General features: G+C 37.8%; 1 protein-coding gene across 1 annotated transcript in view; it reads left to right on the top strand.

Annotated features, from left to right (window-relative positions):
• Positions 1-10,304: 10,304 nt before the first annotated feature.
• The window catches only part of TRIM46 (tripartite motif containing 46), a 53,665-nt gene continuing 39,536 nt past the window's right edge, over positions 10,305-24,433 (top strand). The window contains exons 1-2 of the mRNA XM_053695437.1: positions 10,305-10,331; positions 20,100-20,343. Of these exons, the coding sequence (XP_053551412.1) occupies positions 10,305-10,331; positions 20,100-20,343 (271 nt within the window). The remainder of the gene's footprint in view (positions 10,332-20,099; positions 20,344-24,433) is intronic.

The raw sequence follows: 24,433 nt of genomic DNA, 5'->3' as shown, positions 1-24,433 counted from the left end.
TTATGAGTCTCGGACAGGATTCTGCTTGTATTTTGTCTTTTGGTACTAATAGTTCCTCTCTGCATATTCTCAGTGCCTTATATTTTGCTCTTTTAACAGACTTTTTACTGTACCCTCGCGAGATTAATCTTTGAGATAGATCAATGCTTTCACCATAGGGTATCGCTTGTAGAGTGCTAGGTGAGCTCCCCTAGCACTCTAAAAGCGATACCCTATGGTGAATTCTTGCGACTCCGCCGGAACTGTACAAATACCGAGATTTATATGAAAGAAAGCATTGAACTATCTCAAAGATTAATCTCGCGAGGGTACAGTAAAAAGTCTGTTAAAAGAGCAAAATATAAGGCACTGATAATATGCAGAGAGGAACTATTAGTACCAAAAGACAAAATACAAGCAGAATCCTGTCCGAGACTCATAACTACATATAACCCCCAGATTACACACATAACTAAAATCATAAATGACCACTGGAAAATCCTACAAAATGATGAAACTCTAAAAACCATCATTGGAGATAAAGTATCCTTGGGATTTAAAAGACCCCATAACCTAAGAGACAAGCTGGTATCTAGTCATTTCGTCAGATCTAGGAAGAAACAAGACAGAGATTTGGGTACGTATCCTTGTGGCACTTGCTCAGCATGCAAGTTTGTGTGGAAAACAAAAACCATAACAGAAAGAAATGGCAGAGTATATAAATTACCATCTTATTTCTCATGCACAACAATAGGAGTAGTGTATGCACTCTACTGTTCTTGCCAAATTATCTATGTTGGCATGACGACAAGAGAGGTCAAAACACGTATTTTAGAAGATGCCTACAATATCAAAAATGCACAAAGAGATCTAAACAATGGCAAAAAAATAACTTCAGTGGCCAAACATTTTCTATCACATCACAAAAGCTCAACCAAGGATTTAAAATATACAGTAATTCAAAAAGCATCCCTGGGTATAAGGGGTGGTAATATTGAAAAAATATTGCTAAAAATGGAATGCAAGTGGATCTATTCATTGAATGCAGTCAAACCAAACGGGATGAATGATTACAATAATTACTTTGTATATTTATAGTTCAATTATAATATACCGGAGTATTCACAATATAGGTAGGCTCATAAATATTTGTACCAAGATAATTAACTCATGCCATCCAATATCTTAGGGAACCTAGAAATATAAATATACAAAACAAGATAATTTATATCTTAGGGTACCTACAAATATAAATATATAAAACACAAGAGAGTTCAATTCATTTCTCTTGTGAGGTAAGGGTTACAAGCATATAAACTTAATATAAGCTTAGAATCCACACATATTATAGATAGTTGATTGTTACACTGTGATACTCAACAATCTGGCAATTCTCTGTCCAAAAATCGTTACGTCACTTATTGAGTAATGCTTCACGTTGACACTATATTCTAAATGTTTAGCCGAACTAACAGTTCAGCAATGCACCAATTTATAGTTTCCTTTAATTTTTAATTACATCATCACAATAAGAGCACTAGTGCATAATTTATCATTTTCAGCAGACACATTTTATCACAGATCACCATTTTAGGATAATATGACATGTTCACTTTATGCATAACTTTAATATGGTATTTTAAATTTATTATATTTATCATCAAAACCAGTAACTATCTATTATGGAGCACTTTATAATTTTAATTGTTTCTCACCCACTCTAACACTCATGCCACAAGTATTTTCTTTTTCACACACAATGGTTATATATGTGGGTAATAACCAACTCACCTTCACAAATTCCATATGATAACATTTTTAAATACATGTTTTATATAATGAGAAACCACTCACTATAAATATCAATGCACTCTTTAAGAAAATAATAATAAAAATATATTTACATCTATTACAGTACTTGGGTGTTAAACAAAACCCTGGATACAATTACATATAGTATCATATAAGTATGGTCAGTATGGACATCTATATATTTCATAGAAACTACCCAATAATTTATGATACTGTGAATACTTTCTACAGATTATTGTTACAAAATCTCTATATAGGGATCGTAATCTGTCATGCTGATAAAGATCGTAATTGACTTTACAATGTATACAACAGGATCTTGCAACATATTATGCATGCAACATCATTTACTTTACAGATGCACATACAGTATAGAATAATATTGGGGATATTTTATAACCCTGATAATGATATAGTATATGTTTTTGCATTAAGATCGCTATCCTGTTTACATGATCCATGATCCGCCAATGACCTTCGTCTATTACCACACACCCAGCTATAATGTGACCTATGATCCACTGATTGGCTTACAACCACGATGACTTACTAGACGGAATACACCCACTTCATGACGATCAGTACGAGATGCGTCGGCAAAGAATGTTTTGATTGACATCGGATTTACTCAATCATAGGCAGACAACATCTACTGTAGAGACCAATGATCCATAGTAGGTGGGCTAATAGTAGACTCACTTGTTTAACACACCCACTTCATGACGATCAGTATGTAATGCATCGGCACTGAATGCTTTGAGTGACATCTGACTTATTCAATCATAGGCAGACTACGCCTACCGTAGAGACCAATAATCCATAGTAGGTGGGCAAATAGTTGGAATATATTATGCTGAGTAGCAGCGGCCCGCACCCCCTCTGAAGAAGCGTTCGTGAAACGCGCGTCAGGGGTCCGACAGGGGTAGCTCAGTCTCTCCTGCTCATGTTTTAACTAGCTTGCTCTTGTTGGTAAAAGTTATGGAATATTAACTTATAAGTATGTATCACAGCCTCTGGTCCTTATAAGCAATAAAAGTAATAATAATTAGCCCTCGGATTGTAAGGGCTTAGTTTATTCTTAATTATTTAGGACTGAGGACTGTTGAACATTTCTGATTTTTTGTCATAGTACTCAATTGCGATTGTGCAATCAACAGAGTTTAAGTGTTTTTAACTTTTAGCCTAGCTACTGTATGTGTGTAAGTTCCTAGTTGATAACAATAAAGTTTAATTGTATGTATGATATGGAACATTTTTAACTTTTATACATTTTCTGCTCTAGCAGAGCTGAATGGTATTATACTATTGTGGTACTTGTTCTTTTTCTTAAACTGGATTGTATCCTCTATTACAATTAGTTTAACTAGTTGTTGCATGTCTCTCCAAACCAGTTAACCACATCAGGTATTTCTTACGATAATTTAAACATTAAGTCACTATTATATAAATACACAAGAGATACCTGTTACTTGATGCTAAACTCTGCTACCCTCTAATTTATTTAATTCTAATATTTAACTAATGTTTGCGATGCGGGAGTGCGGCGGTTTAGGGGTTAATATGTTTATTATAGTGGCGGTGACGTTGGCAGCGGCAGATTATGGGGTTAAGAAGTGTAGGTAGGTTGCGGCGACATTGGGGAAGGCAGATTAGGTGTTAATAAATATAATGTAGGTGTCGGCGATGTCTGGGGCAGCAGATTAGGGGTTCATAAGTATAATGTAGGTGGTGGTGGTGGTGTCCGGAGTGGCAGATTAGGGGTTAATAAAATAATGTAGGTTGCGGCGATGTCGGGGGCGGCAGATTAGGGGTTAATAAGTGTAAGATTAGGGGTGTTTAGACTCGGGGTTCATGTTAGGGTGTTAGGTGTAGACATAAATTTTATTTCCCCATAGGAATCAATGGGGCTGCGTTACTGAGTTATACGCTGCTTTTTTGCAGGTGTTAGAGTTTTTTTCAGCCGGCTCTCCCCGTTGATCCCTACGGGGAAATTGTGCACGAGCACGTTACACCAGCTCACCGCTAACGTAAGCAGCGCTGGTATTGGAGTGCAGTAATGAGCAAACTTTTGCTTAACGCTCAATTCTTGTCTGGGTTGTAAAAACCCGTAATACCAGCGCTGTCTGTAAGTGAGTGGGGAGCATAAACTGCTCGTTAGCACCGCACAGCCTCTAACGCAAAACTTGTAATCTAGGTGTAATTAAACTAATAGAAAACCACATGCATATGAAAATAAAGGTGATTGTAAGATAATATACGCTTAAAATAAGGTAATCTGATTTGTATTGCCAACAGTATTTACTTTTTAATGTGTGAACTGCAACCTGCTAACTTCACTCTACCCAGCAAACTTTCCCTTTCCAGCAAATTTAGGGCCTGATTCTCTAAAAGTTTTTGTCTTACGGCATAAGATATCTAGTCAGTATCATGAGTCAACTGAGGGATTGTTATAAAGGCTGCAAATACAACCCATGTGACAAGCTATCCCAAACCTTATGTCTCTGCACCTTCAGCCTGTAAACTGTAAGCTCTTTGGAGCAGAGCCCTGCACATTCAGTACTTGTTTAGTTTGCTATTTATTTGTATCTTACCACAAATCTGTGTCATATAACTGTACTTTTATACACAGCACTACAGAATTTTACAAATAAATAATAATATACCTTGGGAACTGTATCTCATTAAAGGGCCAGTAAACCCACAAAATAATGTTATATAATTCTGCACATAGTGCAGAATTATATAACATCAGCTTAGCGCCAGCTTTCTACCTGAAAGGATTTCTGAGAAATTTTCCTGCGAAAATGACTTTTACAGAACACCGCTCTTGCATCTACTGAGCGGGTCTGATTGTTTTCCCTAAGTGCATCAACATAAGTACAAAAACATAAAGACAGACAGACAAACAAAACACATGGGCCCCTCACAAAAGAGCAAAACAAGCCGGCTTAGAGAGTTTCATATGGTGCACCATAGTAATTAAAGTTCAGCAAGCAAGCTGGATGTTAGTAGCATTTAGCACTCAAAGCAAGCGAGTAAGTACTCAAAATATAAGCTCCGTTTGTATAGACCAGACAGAAAGTGTACACATGAGCACCAAGGGAGACCAACAGGATAATGTCAGGCAGACTGCTGTTAGCAATGCCAACTCCACCGGTCAGACTGCCATCAGCACATAGCCAACTCCACAGGTCTAGGATGAAATACCTGATCCTTCGCTTATATCTGGTGTCCCAAGGTATCACGCCTTACTCCACTTCAACACGGTCACCAATTAAGGAACCGGACACTGTAAGGGGACCCACGGAATAAGAGCTGTACACTAGATTAAACAGAAATTAATGGTGTGAAAAACTTAATACTAAATATGGACAAAATATAAATAAATTAAAGAAGCAAAAACATTTAGTTAACTTCTCAGTTTATCAAATATAATGCAGCCTTCCTACATGAATTGGATAAATGCTAACAAAGAAACTAACAAGTTTAAATCTTTACTTATCCCCTTAAGGACCAGCGACGTACCCTGTATGTCACTGGCCTTTTTATGGGACTTGATTGTTTTATAGTGCGGTCTTGCCACCAGCGTTGAGACTGCTCTATTCCACAAAGCCTGCTGGAGGGAGGGCATTAATAGCGTGTTCTTGCTAGACTTGTGCTATTATGTCTTGAAAAAAACCTTAACGACCAGTGACATACAGGGTACATTGTGGTCATTAAGGGGTTAAACTAACATTTTGGCAAAAAAGAGGCAAATTCCATCTTCTAGTTAAGTCCTATTGGGGACAATGTTTATAGATTAAAAATCTACCTGGTGGTTTCCTTTTGTAGTAATATAGTGTTAATGTCCCCCTGTCTGCTCTGCTTAACATGTTCAATTCCAATTAATTCTAAACCATCCAGCTTGAACTTATGGTGCTGTGCAAAGTGTCTGACAATTGGGCTATCTATATTTAGATACTTGATGTCATCTTTGTGTTCAGTAATGCGTGATCTAAATTCCCTATACGTTTTCCCCAAAAATATGGGCACGAACATGATAGGAGATAGATGACCCCAGTTGTTCGATAATTAATGAAAGATTTAATTTTATGTGTTGTTCCTGTAGTGGTGCAAAAAGTTTTTGTCCTTTTGACAAATTCACAACATACACAGTGATTGCACAGAGAGCATCCAACGATTCTTTGTTCTTGGGCAGTCAGCCAGTTGTCTGGTGTAGTCTTGGTAAATTCACTTTTAACCAGGAGGTCTTTTAGGTTGTTTGCTCTATGTGCAGTCATCTGTGGATAATTCCCAACATACTTATAGAGAGTATCATCATTAGATAATAAGTACCAATTTTTATTAAGAATAGTTTTCAATTTATGCCAGTGTTAGTTATATTTGGTAATAAATCTGATTTTATTATCCTCCATGTTCTCTTTGCCCATATAGAAGGTTCTGTCTATCTTGGGATTTAGCCTTATAAAGAGCTTTCTTAAAGTGAAAGTAAAGTTGGTCCCCTTCGAACACATTAATTTTTTCTACTACCTTAGTATATTATGATCGCTAACTTTATTTTCATAAATGTATCAATAATTAGAAGTTTTATTAAAAATCTAATTTCCTACCGTATTTATTCCAACTCCTCCCATCCTCTACTTCCTATATTTCTGGGTTCTGACGTATAGAGCGGTCCCAACCCGCTCTATACGTAGCTCCAAAGCGCATTCACAGTGGCTATTTGTATTGTGCATGCGCTAATCCGGTACAGCTCCATCTACTGCGCATGCGCTTCTTGACGAAACTGTTTGTGCCCAGAGAAACGGGAGCGTGCTCCTGATATCTTGGGGTATGGCCTTGTATTGCGCATGCGCAAATCCCGTACGGCTCCGTCTACTGCGCATGCGCTTCACGGCAAAACTGTTTGTGCCCAGAGAAACAGGAGCGCGCTCCTGATATATTAGTGTCTGGCCAAACATTTGCGCATGCGTAGATTAATAAGTAGGCGGGTGACGTGTTTCACGGCCGCCTAACGGCCAGATTTTCAATTGGCTGTTGACAACACGTGACCCGGAGTGAATTTTTTTATTTATTTACGGGTTGAATTTGGATAGGTTATAAAGTTTTGTAAATAAGGCGATAACTTTGATTCCAGCTCCATTAAAAAAAAACGATGAATGAAAGTCATATTATTTATGCCCAAAGACTGCAACTGAGGATCGCAAACCAGGTAACTTTACTTTCACTTTAACTGTTCGCTTAGAGTAGCCACAATCGTGAAACCTTTTTGCCATTTGCTTTGCCTGTTTGTCAAATGAATGCTGGTTAGAACATATTCTGTGTAATCTCAGAAATTGACCATAGGGTACCCCCTGTTTGAAATTTTCAGGGTGGTGGCTACTACCTAACAATACACTGTTCAAGGCTGTTTTCTTCCTATATACTTCAGTACTGATTTGGTCATTGTCCTTACTAATTAATAAGTCCAAGAAACTAATATTATTCAGGTCACTATTACAGGTAAGAAAAATATTAAATTCATTATTATTAAAGGGACAGTACACTGTAAAATTGTTTTTCCATAAATGTATTTTAAATGACTTGTTAAACCAACTGCAGAGTATAAAATATTTGAGAAATTGCATTTTCGGGTTTATTTGTGTATCTGAAGTAGCAGGTTTTATGCTTTGAAACCACAGCCTATTACAATGGGTTGAGCTTCAGGTAATATCAGATCTCATTATGTTATCACTTTTATGTACACAGACTTGCTTCCTTATCTTATATTTGTCTGGAACACCAAAGCTCAATACATAGAGAGAACAATGGAAAATTATCATTTTATTACTTAACTATCATGCCCCCGACTGAGGGTGTAATCTCTTCTGCTGGCTGTGTTTACTTAGGCTTGTCAATAGCGTATACGCCAGTATCAAAACTTTCAGTATAGGTTGGGAAACCACAAGCTAAATCAGCTATTTCAAATGCTGAAATATGAGTAAAGAAGCTACTTGCAACCAATTTAATACACTCTAGCAGGTAAAAACGATCATTGGGAATAATTTAAAGGGGAGAAAGTTTTTGGGTGATCTGTCCCTTTAAGTATTGAAACAAATTTATGAAGTTGTTCACTGGTACCTTCCCATAATATGAGAATATTATCCACGTACCGTATCTATAGGGACACGTGTGCCTCCACCCATGCTGCCAGATCTCTTCCTCTTACCTTCATATCCTCTACTTTTATGAATTTTGAAGCCTCAGCAGTAAAGCATTTGCAAAATTAGTAAAATGTATTATTTTCTGAATATAGTTATACATGCATTTATCCAATTCATGTAGAAAGACTGAATTATATTTGATAAATTGAGAAATTAATTAAATATATTTGCTTCTTTAATTTATTTATATTTTGTCCATATTTAGTATTAAGTTATTCACACCATTAATTTCTGTTTAATCTGGTGTGCAGCTCTTATTCCGTAGGTCCCCTTACAGTCTCCGAATCCTTAATTGGTGACCGTGTTGCAGTGGAGTGAGCTGTGATACCTTGGGACACCAGATATAAGCGAACGATCAGGTAATTCATCCTAGACCTGTGGAGTTGGCTATGTGCTGATGGCGGTCTGACCGGTGGAGTTGGCGTTGCTAACAGCGGTCTGCCTGACATTATCCTGTTGGTCTCCCTTGGTGCTCATGTGGACACTTTCTGTCTGGTCTATACAAACGGAGCTTATATTTTGAGTACTTACTCGCTTGCTTTGAGTGCTAAATGCTACTAACATCCAGCTTGCTTGCTGAACTTTAATTACTATGGTGCACCATATGAAACTCTCTAAGCCAGCTTGTTTTGCTCTTTTGTGAGGGGCCCATGTGTTTTGTTTGTCTGTCTGTCTTTATGTTTTTGTATATATGCATGTTCCAATTTTTATATTCATGATTACATAAAGTATATATTTTTTTATTTATCAAACTGTCTCTGTGAATAATTCTAGATAGTTGGTATGCTATACCCCTGGTCTTTTGGATGTCCCTTATTTTGGTCCATTAACTCTTGCAAGTACTTATGAGGGTTTTACATCCCATCCACTGAATTTTAGATAATTGGACCCTATATGAGACAACATTCTGCCATACTGCTTATTGTAATGTAATATTAATAGTAATTATCATTTTAATATAATAATGAAAAAATGCTTGTAAAGGGCAAAAATATCTACCTTTGATACAACTGTATGAAAAATAAATAAATTAAAATATAATAGTCTGTCAGTTCTCATTTTTGAGTTATATCTACAAATAGGATTGTTTCCCAGCAGATATAAAATATATTTATTATACAGCTACTGGGGCACAACATTACATTTATATCTTATCATTCATGAACTAAAAGACTTTTTTCCTTTGTAATCCATTTATATTCCTTACATATGTATCAGCACTGTATGGTAGAGTCACCTGATAAAATATATATGACAGTCAGCTTTTCAACGCTGTATAAGACACAATGCACATGGAAATCACCTCTCACACTTCTTTACTCGGACAGTCACTTAGTATTCTGTGTGAGGTAGCAGGCAGTTATGTATTATAGCAAGTAAAAGTCTCCAGGGACAGTATGAGGCAGAAGACAATCATCAAATATTCTGTAAGATAAAGTCATCTTGCACATATATGAGGTAGTCACCAATTACTGTGAATGTGGCAGTTGTACAATACCTACGCGATAGCAGTACCTAGAAAGGATGCTATGGTTGTATCCCTCCCCTCGATGAGACTGCGCATGCGCTCTGCATCTTGGCGGTGTGTGAGCATCCTTAGCATTTGGACCCGGTACCCAAGCACAGCCATGGCCGAGAGGGACGACATGCAGGCTTTCACATCTATTATGGACGCGCTGGTCCGGATCAGTGTGAGTGATCTTCCTCATATACATGCACAGGATTAGTGAGGGATGGGAAACCTAACAGCTTTATATCGAGGAAATAATTCATCTCAATAGTATATTGGGTTCCCTATGGGGGCTGGGAGAAGGGCTTATAGCTTTATGCTATGCATTCCTCCACATCGATAACCCGCAGGTGTTTGTCATTTGCTGTATATCTGTATGACATAGAGGTATCAGGCTATTGGATTTAGCTGGGTATGGCTGTGTGTCTCCCACAAGAGACTATTTAGAAATCATTTTATCTGCCAGCCCATGTGAATCGAACAGTTCTGCACTTATATTTATCTGTAACAGTACAAAAGCCGTCTCTTTCTGTCACCATATGAAGTCATAACAGTGTCTGTCAGTCCTTTTAGCCGTTTACGTCCTATTGATGTTATTTTTTCATTCTTGTGGTGTCTATCTCCTGCCCCTCCCCACTCCCCATCACAGCCATGTACAACCTGCAGCACATCCCGGGGTTACCATGGCAACTGCATCCTCCATCTTCCCGGGGAGCCTTCCTCCCCTCTCCTCATCTCTAGCCCGGATCTGCAGCCAGAGCCCCTCCCTCCCTCCCCTCACATGTATACCCCGGGAAGACATGGCAGCCAGGAAAGCGCACAGCAAGGTGAGTGCGGGGCATGGCAAGGAGGTCACATGCCGACACAATCACTGGGAGCAGAGCCAACATCAAGGAGGGGCAGCACCCTGCCAATAAAATAGCCACAGCAGCAAATTATATGCGGCCCAGGGACACGCAGTGCACTAGAAATGGGCACAGAGACACAGATGGGTGAAGAAACATGAAACAAACGCTGAAAGAGAGTGGCAAGGGGGCAGTTAATGTCACAGAGATATACAAGCAGCGTTATAATAAATCACAATTAGTTTTCACCTGGTAGAGGCACAAAGTCACAACAATGTCATCATATTCATAGCACCATTCCCTTTCATTTATGCGATGTAGAAAATAAACAAATGATGCACAACATAGAGGCACTGGCTAAAGCCTGTAGGTATTCAGGTTAGAAAAGTGTGTGAAAAACATGTTATATAAAGAGAAACAACTACCTATCAGTATGTGATGTACCCACTCCAGAAGAGCAGATCCCCCACAGATACACTGCTGGCAGTAGTGACACAAGGCTCAGGGGCTGATTGTTATAGGGACAGCAAACACACAGCAGCATTAACTGTGAGGTATATCTGGTATCCACGGTGCAGTGCTTGCAGTGCTTGAATAGAGTAGTGTATGATACACAAGTCATGTGATTGCAGGCTATGTTTTATGTATAGTGCAGGTGTTTCAAAGGTGTTCATAATGTATTAAATGCACATGTATGTGATTGTGTATACTTGTATGGGTGTTTTCTTTATATAAATGGCATTGCCAGGCTTGCTTATGCATTTTCTTTAGTAATGTCATTGGAGGTGTACATACACAATGTTATATGCTATACCTGTTTCTGGAAGGCATGTATATACTGTATGAAATACAGTTTATTTCTTGAAGAGTCTATATACTGTGTTATTTATAGTACATGTGATTAAGTGTTTTTTAGTACATGCATAGATGTCTTAATAGTGCCTGTCCCCCCCCCCCCATTTTGTTCATTAGTAGGTCCCTACTACTTTTGACTGTGTGCCTCCCATGTAAGGTTGCCGGAGATGAGTACATGTGTGAGTTAAAAGCGTTTTCAATATCATATACAGTACATATCTATATATCACCCATAATTGTATGGACTGTCTATCTATCTATCTATCTATCTATCTATCTATCTATCTATCTCTCTGTCTGTCTGTCTGTCTGTCTGTCTGTCTCAATATTGTATATTGAGGTGTTTATAGTTTGAGTTTGCTGGAATGCTAGAATGTTAAACCCTGTTTTTCAGGTGCTTGTAACTTTGGATTGTGTAAACACATTTCTTTGAAATTTGGTAGTTTTGTGTGCTCCTTCAGTGACTGGAAATTCTGAAAATTAAGTATTACCTCACTTATCTTTGAAAATGATTATCCAAAACTACATCAAACACGCTGCTCTAATCTTTATGAAATTTGACAGGCACATAGAATTTTTGTCTAGTAGATAGATAGGAGTTCAAGTGTGTAGACATGTCTAGTACTCTGTGGCAGCAGCATTTGCAACTGTTATACACTGTAGCAAACACTGACGCTATAGAATGCTAAAGAATCATGAGGCTACCTAGATTTCCTGTCCAACAAACAATACCAAAAAGAATAAAGCAAATTTGATAACAGAAGTAAATTGAATAGTTAAAAATTCTATGCTTTATATCGGAAACATGAAAGTTTAATTTTGACTTTGGTGTAATGGTGTGGAAGATATTTTCTTGACACACTTTGGGCCCCTTAGTACTAACTGAGCATCGTTTAAACGCCTACCTGAGTATTGTTGCTGACCATGTCCATGACTACAGTGTACCCATCTTCTGATGGCTACTTCCAGCAGAATAATGCACCATTTCACAAAGCTCAAATCATCCCAAACTGGTTTATTGAACATGACAATGAGTTTACTGTACTCCATTGGCCTCCACAGTCACCAGATCTCAATACAATAGAGCACCTTTGGGATGTGGTGGAACGTGAGATTCACATCATGGATGTGCAGTCGACAAATCTGCAGTAACTGCGTGATGCTTTCATGTCAATATAGACCAAAATGTCTGAGGAACGTTTCCAACATCTTGTTGAATCTATGCCACAAATAATTAATTAAGGCAGTTCTGAAGGCAAAAGGGGGCCCAACCCGGTACTAGCAAGGTGTACCTATTAAAGTGGCCGGTTAGTGTATATATATATATATATATATATATATATGAAAAACATTTATGCAATATTCATATTTAATAAAGTGTTTAAAGAGACAAGAAACACAATATTTTTCTTTCATGATTCAGATAGAGCATGCAGCTTTAAATAACTTTCCAATTTATTTTTATTATCTAATTTGTTGAAAAGTATACCTAGATAAAATTAGATAAAATAACTGAATAGGAAAGTTGTTTCTGAATCATAAAAGAACATTTTGGGGTTTCATGTCCCTCTAACTATGTATTTAATGTAAACATTTCACATTCCAATGTTCTTCACATAGGGGAATATGTTCTAAGGGCTAGATTACAAGTAGAACACTATATATTGCTTTCATGAAAGTGATATTAGCGCTACACTTTGTAATACCAGTGCTGGTATTACAAGTTACCCACAACGCTCATGATAGTGCGCTTCCATAGGCTCCTATGAGAGCCTTTTTCTGATGTCGTCAGAGACGGCATCAGAACTTCTGCGCTAGCAAAGGGGGTAAGTCGTGCAGTGATGGCAGCAAGTATAAATATATATGTATATGCTGATATTCTGTATACTGTATATATTTATGTGTTAATATGTGTATATATTTATGTGTTAATATGTGTATTAGCGCTGCGGAATCTGTTGGTGCTCTACAAATACCTGATAATAATAATAAGTATATATACATTATAACACATAAATATAAATGTATATAAGCATATACATATATATTTACTGGGAACACACAGTTTTCATAGACCGCAATGTAAAGGCACTCCACTCCCATCAACTTTCACCCCAAAATAATGCCTAGTGCAGTACTTTTGTTAAAAAATAAAGATGCTGCCATCTTTATTTTTTTAATAAACTACACTAGACTGTATTTTGGGGGCATTTGGAGCAGATTTAAAAAAATTAACCAGAGGTCCGGTAGCATTAACCAGCCACTTGTAATGGCTGGGTAATAATTGTACTCCCAATAATGAATTAATTGTTTAGCGCTCCACTTGTAATTCATATATATATATATATATATATATATATATGTATGTATATCTGTAATATATATCTATACCCATATATAATCATATATACATATTGGTATAGATATATATTGTATCAAATAACCATCAGATATATGTAGAAATATGTATATATGAATAAATAGAACATATTCTGCTATGTGAAGAACATTTAAATGTAAAATATTTATATTTTTATGTAAGGTTAGTGCACTTGATACAATTCAATCAGGTTTGTGTGCGAGTAGGGTGTTAGTTTTTTCCCTCTTTTTTGCTCCATTAACTTCTATAGGAGAATACGTTAACTCGGCCGGGATATTCAAGGTTTGGATCAAGTTAGCAGAATGCTTTTTACTTTCAACTGGTAATACAGGTGCATCCACACACACGCAAAAAGCTTACTTATAGCGGAGTTAACGCACGAGCGGGAGCGATAAATAGACCTCCACTCATGATCTAGCCCTTTATGGGAAATGCAATTTGAGCTTAAAGGGACAGTGTACTGTAAAATTGGTTTTCCCTTAATGGTTCCAATGTCTTGTTATGACAGCAACAGAGTTTAAAATATATAGAAAACTATTTCTTTAGGCTTATTTTTTAATATGAAATAACTGTCTTGTCAATATAAACCACAACCCAATAAAATGGACTGAGCTTGTAGAGAGAGCAGACCTCTTTATCTTATCTGCCTAGATGGAGCTATTGTTAAACAAATTAATACAATCCGGCGGGTAAAATCATTCATTGAGAACACATTAAAAGGGAGAAATAATTTACAGTACACTGTTCCTGTAGTGAACCTAGGGATGTGTAGACTAAAAAGAAAACCAAGCCTTGTGACACTCTATCAGAACTTGGGTAAGTTATAGCAGATGCACCAGTGACAGTGTACTGAAGAGATAGCAAGAGAGCGGCATCACAAATGTTAAAGGGTTGGAGAGTTTGGAAAGTTCATCAGTGTAAAGGCAGCAGCAGATAGATCAACAAGGATTACAAGGGAGAAATGGCTGTAAAACTTGACTATGATTGGAACCTTCGTGATTTCAGTCTCTCTGGAGAGTAGAGGAGAAAATCCAGATTGCATAGGATCAAGAAAATAATCTAAAGCAAGAAAGTATGATAGGCTTTTGTATATAATGCTTTCCAAGAGCTTAACGGCAAGAGGGAGTTGAGAGAAAGGGCAAAGGTTCGATCTAAAGAAGGTTTCTTAAAGAGAGATGTGACTAGTGCATGTTTAAAGGGACATTGTAACATTGCTAATAGACATGTTCTAATTTATTTAAGTATGCACTTTTTGCAGTATTGACCTTTTTACATTGAAATGTCCCTTTAAGGGATAATGGCTGTTAATAAGTTTAGTTTAAACTTTGTTGAAATTAGCATTTCTAGACTCATACACTTGAATGGGAGTCAATTTTGTTTTTAATTGACAGTAATTTTAATGGCTAAATGATGGGCAAAATGTATTACTACCACCAATGTAAACTCCTTGCAAGCCATCTCCCATGTCACTGTCCCTCAGCATATGCCTTAGTTATGGTGCAACCAAAAAATAAATATTCTAAATAAAAATCTTTATGTGCATATGATAAATGTATTTTATCAGCTCTTGTGAGCTGCTGGTGCAATGCTGTTTACGGAGAGCGTATTGCTCTCCGCATTCAGCGATGTCTGTTGGACCTGATCCGCACTGTCGGATCAGGTCCGACAGACATTTGTTAAATATGCCTCAATTCATTTTTCTGGTTTGCTCTATACTGCAACTTGGCTGAACACATTTGGATGCTTTTTAATTGATAAATGTGTACTTCTTGATGTATTTCGCTTTAAAATACCTAGCAAATTTGTGTTGACATTGCTGTAGTTCTGCTTAAATATCTTTATTTTGCAGAACACATTTTTTTCCAGTCACAAAAAGGACAGTAAACGTATCTTTGAACAATTAATAAACAAATCATATTCATCAGGGCTGAGATCACATTTTCCTTTGCTGTGATCTCATTGAAATCTCACAAGATTTAATTGTAAACTTCCTTAAACTGAGAGAAATAACATGTTGGGATGCACACTCCCTTACAAGTCCTGGGACTAGTATCCTGATTGGATGCTTACAATGGGATGTGGCTACTGATAATATTTTGAGGTAAAATATCATCCTTTTTTACATAGAGCAGTTCAGGTAATATTTTATAGTCAGTTTTTTTACAGCTATGCTGCAATACTTTCTAGTGTTTCAGCATTTGAATGTCAATGATGTCCATTTAAGCCATAGAGATTAACCATTATAAGAGCAGAACTGGAGGCATATGAATAAGTTCTTCAGTGGATCAGGCAGTACAGCTGATGATTGTACCATTTGTTGTGTCATATCTACAAACATTTCTGGGAATATATAGGTGGCCAGATTAGGCTTCACGCTCACTTGCACCTTTCTGGTGGTGGTGCCAACGCTGCTTTTTAACACCCGCTGGTATTACAAGTCTTGTAGGTACAGGTGTACCGCTCACTTTTTTTCCGCGACTCGAGCATACCGCAAATCCACTTACGTAAATTGCGTATCTTTTCAATGGGATTTTCCTAACGCCGGTACTACGAGTCTTGGAAAAAGTGAGCGGTACAGCCTCTCCTGTCAAGACTCCTACCGCATTTAAAAGTCAGTAGTTAAGAGTTTTATGGGCTAACGCCGTAACATAAAACTCTTAACTAAAGTGCTAAAAAGTACACTAACACCCATAAACTACCTATTAACCCCTAAGCCGAGCCCCCCCCCCCACATCGCAAACACTTAAAAAAAATATTTAACCCCTAATCTGCCGACTGGACATCGCCGTCACTTTAATAAATATATTAACCCCTAAACCGCCACACTCCCGCCTCGCAAACACTAGTTAAATTTTATTAACCCATAATATGCCGTCCCTAACATCGCCGACACCTACCTACAATTATTAACTCCTAATCTGCCGCCCCCAACGTCGCCGCCACTATAATAAAGTTATTAACCCCTAAATCTAAGTCTAACCCTAACCCTAACACCCCCTAACTTAAATATAATTTAAATACATCTAATAAATATTCCTATCATTAAATAAATTATTCCTTTTTTAAACTAAATACTTACCTATAAAATAAAACCTAAGCTAGCTACAATATAACTAATAGTTACATTGTAGCTAGCTTAGGATTTATTTTTATTTTACAGGCAACTTTGTATTTATTTTAACTAGGTACAATAGTTATTAAATAGTTATTAACTATTTAATAACTTCCTAGTTAAAATAAATACAAATATACCTGTGAAATAAAACCTAACCTAAGCTACAATTACACCTAACACTACACTATAATTAAATAAATTACCTAAATTAACTACAATTAATTACAATTAAATTAAATAAACTAAAGTACGGAAACCCCCCCACTAAATTACAGAAAATAATAAAATAATTACAATTTTTTAAAACTAATTACACCTAATCTAATCCCCCTAATAAAATAAAAAAGCCCCCCAAAATAAAAAAATCCTACCCTATACTAAATTACAAATAGCCCTTAAAAGGGCTTTTTGCGGGGCATTGCCCCAAAGTAATCAGCTCTTTTACCTGTAAAAAAAAGTACAATACCCCCCAACATTAAAACCCACCACACCCAACCCTACTCTAAAACCCACCCAATCCCCCCTTAATAAAACCTAACACTACACCCTTGAAGATCACCCTACCTTGAGACGTCTTCACCCAACCGGGCAGAAGTGGTCCTCCACACGGTTCCGAAGTCTTCATCCTATCCGGGCAAAAGAGGTCCTCCAGACGGCCAGAAGTCTTTATACAGGCGGCATCTTCTATCTTCATCCATCTGGAGCGGAGTGGGTCCATCTTCAAAACATCCGACGCGGAGCATCCTCTTCGTTCGACGGCGACTGGAACAATGACGGGTCCTTTAAATGACGTGATCCAAGATGGCGTCCCTTCAATTCCGATTGGCTGATAGAATTCTATCAGCCAATCGGAATTAAGGTAGAAAAAAACCTATTGGCTGATCCAATCAGCCAATAGGATTGAGCTTGCATTCTATTGGCTGTTCCAATCAGCCAATAGTATGCAAGCTCAATCCTATTGGCTGTTCTAATCAGCCAGTCGGATTGAACTTCAATCCTATTGGCTGATTGGATCTGCATCGGATGTCTTGAAGATTGAGCCGCTCCGCTCCGGATGGATGAAGATAGAAGATGCCGCCTGGATGAAGACTTCTGGCCGTCTGGAGGACCTCTTCTGCCCGGATAGGATGAAGACTTCAGACCGTCTGGAGGACCACTTCTGCCCGGTTGGGTGAAGACGTCTCAAGGTAGGGTGATCTTCAAGGGGGTAGTATTAGGTTTTATTAAGGGGGGATTGGGTGGGTTTTAGAGTAGGGTTGGGTGTGTGGGTGGTGGGTTTTAATGTTGGGGGGGTATTGTACTTTTTTTTACAGGTAAAAGAGCTGATTACTTTGGGGAAATGCACCGCAAAAAGCCCTTTTAAAGGCTATTTGTAATTTAGTATAGGGTAGGGATTTTTTTTATTTTGGGGGGCTTTTTTATTTTATTAGGGGGATTAGATTAGGTGTAATTAGGTTAAAAAAATTGTAATTATTTTATTATTTTCTGTAATTTAGTGGGGGTTTTTCTTCGTACTTTAGTTTATTTAATTTAATTGTAATTAATTGTAGTTAATTTAAGTAATTTATTTAATTATAGTGTAGTGTTAGGTGTAATTGTAGCTTAGGTTAGGTTTTATTTTACAGGTATATTTGTATTTATTTTAACTAGGAAGTTATTAAATAGTTAATAACTATTTAATAACTATTGTACCTAGTTAAAATAAATACAATTACTATTACTATTAGTAACTATTAGTTATATTGTAGCTAGCTTATGGTTTATTTTATAGGTAAGTATTTAGTTTAAAAAAGGAATAATTTATTTAATGATAGGAATATTTATTTAGATGTATTTAAATTATATTTAAGTTAGGGGGTGTTAGGGTTAGGGTTAGACTTAGATTTAGGGGTTAATAACTTTATTATAGTGGCGGCGACGTTGGGGGCAGCAGATTAGGGGTTAATAATTGTAGGTAGGTGTCGGCGACATTGGGGACGGCAGATTAGGGGTTAATAAATATAATGTAGGGTTCGGCGATGTTGGGGGCAGCAGATTAGGGGTTCATAAGTATAATGTAGGTGGCGGCGGTGTCCGGAGCGGCAGATTAGGGGTTAATAATATAAAGCAGGTGTCGGCGATGTCGGGGGCGGCGGATTAGGGGTTAATAAGTGTAAGATTAGGGGTGTTTAGACTCGGGGTTCATGTTAGGGTGTTAGGTGTAGACATAAATTTTATTTCCCCATAGGAATCAATGGGGCTACGTTAGAAGCTGAACGCTGCTTTTTTATGGGGAAATCGTGCACAAGCACGTTTTGCCAGCTTACTGCTACCGTAAGCAGCGCTGGCATTGAGGTGAGATGTGGAGCTAAATTCTGCTCTACACTCACTTTTTTGCGGCTAACGCCGGGTTTCTAAAAACCCTTAATACCAGCGTTACTGTAGGTGAGCGGTAAGGAAAATCTGTGCGTTAGCACCACACACCATTACCGACCAAAACTCGTAATCTAGCCGTAAGTGTTTTATAAGCTCTTGTTAGCATTAAAGGGATAGGAAAGTCAAAATTAAACTTGCATGATTCAGATAGAGCATGTCATTTTAAGACACATTTAAATTCACTTCAATTTTCAAATGTGCTTTGTTCTTTTAGCATCCCTTGTTGAAAAAGAATATGCACATATCCTACACTAGTGGGAGCTAGTTGCTGATTGGTGCCTTCACACATTTGTCTCTTGTGATTGACTGACTAGATATATCATATATAGCATTTTACCTGCACCTTTCCGGGAAGCTCCATTTCACTTGAAGGAGGATTGGGACTATTTTAGTTTGGTTTTATTTGTATATGAGAATATTTCTCATTTTATATTATTGGTGTTATGTTGTGTATGTTTATGCACTTTTGTTTTTATTGATTTCATCGATATTAAAGGGTTGCGCTAAGTGTTACTTTGTTTCTTTTTGACTGACTAGATATGTTCAGTTAGATGTAAGTAGTGCAATGTTGTTCCTTCAGCAAAGGATAATAAGATAATGAAGCAAATTTGATAATAAAAGTAAATGGTATGTTCTATACATATCATGAAAGAAAATTTTGGGGTTTCCTTTCCCTTTAAGTAAATGGTAAAAATTCAGGGCAGAAACAACATATTGTTTACTGTCCCTTTAACTTTGGGTGTATAGTGGCTGACAGTCTAAAATAAAATACCAAGGGGCTGTTCACTATTTATTGTTTGATAATTATCGGCATGTTAGCGGCTGCTTATGAGCTGTTTTCCATGTTTTCATTTATAGAATTCAAGAGCTAAAAGGACTTTATAAACCACTGACAATACAACATATCATTTTGTGCTGGTGTTTAGTGGACAGATATGTAGTAGAGATGTTTGTCTCATACCTCTCATTTGTTTTTTGAAATTAGACAAGTATGAAGAACATGGAGCGTGAGCTCTTGTGCCCAGTGTGCAAGGACATGTACAAACAACCGGTCATCTTGCCCTGCAAGCACAATGTGTGTCGGGTGTGTGCCACCGAGATTCTTCTTCAGAGGGGCTACGTCTGTGATCCCAACTCTGAGCCAAACTCACCAGCCTCTTCCCCCTCCACTCGCAGCCCCCGCATGGGAAGAAGGGTGGTCCCGAAACAAGAGCGCCTAATCAAATCAGGTAAGTGCCTAGAAGCATGTCCTCACTGGGCAACAATGTATTTCTGACCTATGCTGTCTCTCCAAGTGCCCTTATCATTCTGCATCAAACTCTCTGTGCCTACACACAGCTGTGTATCATTTTTCCCCCGCACATGTATTTTTAAATTTGTCCTCCATTCACAGTATTTTGTTCGCCACATGTCTCCATAATTTCTGTAACTCTATTACCTCCGCTTCTCTATCATTGCCACCTCTTGAGCAAGTTTATTCCATGAATCAATCACCCTTACTCTAAAGAAGTGCTTTCTCAAATTACTCCAGAATCTACTACCCTTCAGCTTGAGATCATGACCCATTGTTCTTGAATTTTCCTTTTTATGTAAAATACACACAGCCTCAGTTTTACTAACCCCTTTAATATACTTGAAAGTTGCTATCATATCACCTCTTTCCCTTCTCTCCTCTAAGCTATACATATTTAGGTCATTGAGCCTTTCCTGGTACGTTTTATTTTTTAGACCATGTTCCATTTTGGTAGCCCTCCTTTGCACAGATTCAAGTTTGTTTACATTCTTCTGGAGATATGGCCTCCAGAACTGCACACAATACTGAAGATGAGGCCTAACTAATGATCTGTAAAGTGCATAAGAACCTTACTATTTCTACTGCAAATACCTCTACCAATACATCCAAGCATTCTGCTGGCTGCAGTACTACATTGTTTGCTAAATTTTAAATAATCTGAAATAATAATACCCAAGTCCCGTTCCTCATTTGTATCAGTAAAGTGTCACTTAGTCTGTAATTAACATTTGGACAAAGAATTATAGTGTTCTGCGTCTCGTGACAAGACCGCACAGGCTCACTGGAGGTGAACGATAGCCCAACACAATTGTATATTTGTAATTAACATTTGGGCCCCTATTTAACAAAGGTTTGTTGGACCTGATCTGATAGTGAGAATCAGGTCCAACAGACCTCTCTGAATGCGGAGAGCAATACACTCTCCGTATTCAGCATTGCACCAGCTGAGCTGCTGGTGCAACGCCGCCCCCAGCAGGGAGTGTCAATAACCCGATCGTACTCGATCGGGTTGAATTGCGACGATGTCTGTCAGCTTGCTCAGAGCAGGCGGACAGGTTATGGAGCAGCAGTCTTTAGACCGCAGGCTTGCCAGAAACACGGGCCCTCAAGCTCCATCCGGAGCTTGATAAGTGGGCCCCTCGGACTTCTCTTCCCTAAATGCATAATTTTACACTTTGCTGTGTTAAACTTTAGATCCCAGTCATTTGTTCAATCCTCTATTTGTTGTATATCACTTCTCATTTTGTCTACCCCCCTGGAACATCTACTCTATTACACATTTTTGTATCATCTGCAAACAGACATACTTTCCCCTGTAGCCCTTTGCTGATATCTCTGATAAATATGTTAAACAAAACAGGACCCAGAACTGACCCCTGAGGAACACCACTACTAGCCCACTTTGCTGAATGTACTCCATTTACTATGTCACTTTGTTTTCTGTCCTTAGTAAATGGAGTAAATTCAGTGATAACTTTTACTAGAAGCTTTTTATAATACACGTGTATTGGAAAAGTGTTTGTTTTCAAAATGTTAAATGTAATTATAGTACTGTGCCAAAGTTTTAGGCAGGTGTGAAAAAATAGCTATTAACAGACACAGTGGTCAGCCAAGGAAACAGTGCGGCAGATGAAATACACATCATGCTTATTTCCCTTCACAATTGTAAGATGTCCAGCAGTTAGATTAGGTCGGAATTGGCAGAAACTAGTGGGAGCCTGGTACACCTATCTACTGTTTGGCAAAGTCTGGTCATAAGTGGTCTTAATGGAAGACATGCAGCCAAAAAAAGATACCTCCAACGTGGAAACAAGGCCAAATATGCACAAAAACCCCGGAACCAGGGTGCATAAAAATGACAGTAGGTGCTCTGGACTGATGAATGTTTGTCGAAGGGCTGGAAACGGTACAAGAATGAGTGACTGCAGGCACCAATTAAGCATGTTAGAGGTTCCTTGCAAATTGAGTTGGTGATTTGGTAGGAATTAATTGTCTCCTCAATGCTGAGAAGTACAAGTAGATACTTATCCATCATGCAATACCATCAGGGAGGAATCTGATTAGCCCCAAATTTATTCTGCAGCACAACCCTAAACATACAAAGTCATTCTTCATCATAAAGAAGAACAAGGAGTCCTGGAAGTGATATGGCCCCCACAGAGCCCTGTCTGGGATTAAATTAAGAGTCAGAAGCAATTTAAGCTGCCTAAATCCACAGAAGAATTGTGGTTCTCCAAGATGTTCCTTAAAAAACTGTGTGCAAGTGTACCTAGAGGAACTGATGCTGTTTTGAAGTCAAAGGGTGGTCACAACACATATTAATTTAGATTTTTCTTCTGTTCACTCACTTTGCATTTGATTAATTGATAAAAAATAAACTATTAACATGTCTTTTTTTTTAAGCATTCTTACAGAATGTTTTCACACCTGCCTAAAAGTTTTGCACAGTATTGTATGTGCATTATATCTACTGTTTAATTTCTATTTTATGTACTTAAAGGAACAGTAAACACCTTCAGATTTGTATATAAAATGTTTAGTTATGGATAATGAAATTACTTTGCCATATATTTTCATTATTTATTTTGTCCCCTTTCACAAAATGTAGCTCCTAAAATCTAGCAATTTCCAATACTTAGAACTTGAAATCTGGCTGACTTCCCAAGGCTAACTCCTAAAGCTCTGATTGGCTCCTCCAAATAAGGCAAATGGCGGGTGGAGTTTGGCTATTAAATAAATAATTGCAAAACAAAGGATGTTTTGTCTGATTTGTTATTCTTTATCAGCACAACAGAAATGTCTTTTACTTACAAGGTGTTTACTGTCCCCTTATGTGTTTCATATTGTTTTATATTATAGATTTCTCTTTAAAATTCTTTTATGACTTCTCTGTTATGTTTCTCTAACATAGCCCTCTTCTCTGGTTTTCTACAGCAGAGATTCATTTGAAGAGGTACAAAATAAGCTATGGGGCCTATTTATCAAGCTCTGTATGGAGCTTGAAGCCCCGTGTTCCTGGCGAGCATTCAGTCTCGCCAGAAACACAAGTTATGGAGCAGCGGTCTAAAGACTGCTGCTCCATAACCTGTCCGCCTGCTCTGAGGAGGCAGACAGCGATCACGAGAAATCAACCTGATCGACACCCCCTGCTGAATGCGGAGAGCGCAATGCTGTCCGCATTCAGCGATGTCTGTCGGACATGATCCGCTTATCGGATCATGTCGGACAGACATTTGATAAATAAGCCCCTATGTGTCTACCTCACATTCAGCAACAAAATTAAAAAAAGTTACTCACTGATAAACACACACACTCACTTATACATACACACTCACTAATACATACACACTCACACCTTCACAACACAAACATGCACTCACTCCTACATACACACACGCTCACTCATAGAGACACAGCACATACTGATACATACACAAACTCACTCAAACATACACACATTCACATAGATACAAACATATACATAAAACACCTCCTCACACATACACACATACACAAACTCACTCGCACATACATACACAAACTCACTCACACATACACACATTCACATAGATACACATATACATAAAACACCCCCTCACACATACACACATACACAAACTCACTCGCACATACATACACAAACTCACTCACATATACACACATTCACATAGATACACATATACATAAAACACCTCCTCCTCATACATACATACACAGACTCACTCGCACATACATACACAAACTCACTCGCACATACATACGCAAACTCACTCACACATACACACATTCACATAGATACACATATACATAAAACACCTCCTCACACATACATACACAGACTCACTCGCACATACATACACAAACTCACTCACACATACACACATTCACATAGATACACATATACATAAAACACCTCCTCACACATACATACACAGACTCACTCGCACATACATACACAAACTCACTCGCACATACATACACAAACTCACTCACACATACACACATTCACATAGATACACATATAC

Source organism: Bombina bombina, chromosome 1 (assembly GCF_027579735.1).
Source record: "Bombina bombina isolate aBomBom1 chromosome 1, aBomBom1.pri, whole genome shotgun sequence".
In the NCBI taxonomy this organism is placed as follows: Eukaryota; Metazoa; Chordata; class Amphibia; order Anura; family Bombinatoridae; genus Bombina; species Bombina bombina.
Note: the sequence above shows the minus strand (reverse complement) of the source record. Positions and strands in the feature narration are given on the sequence as shown.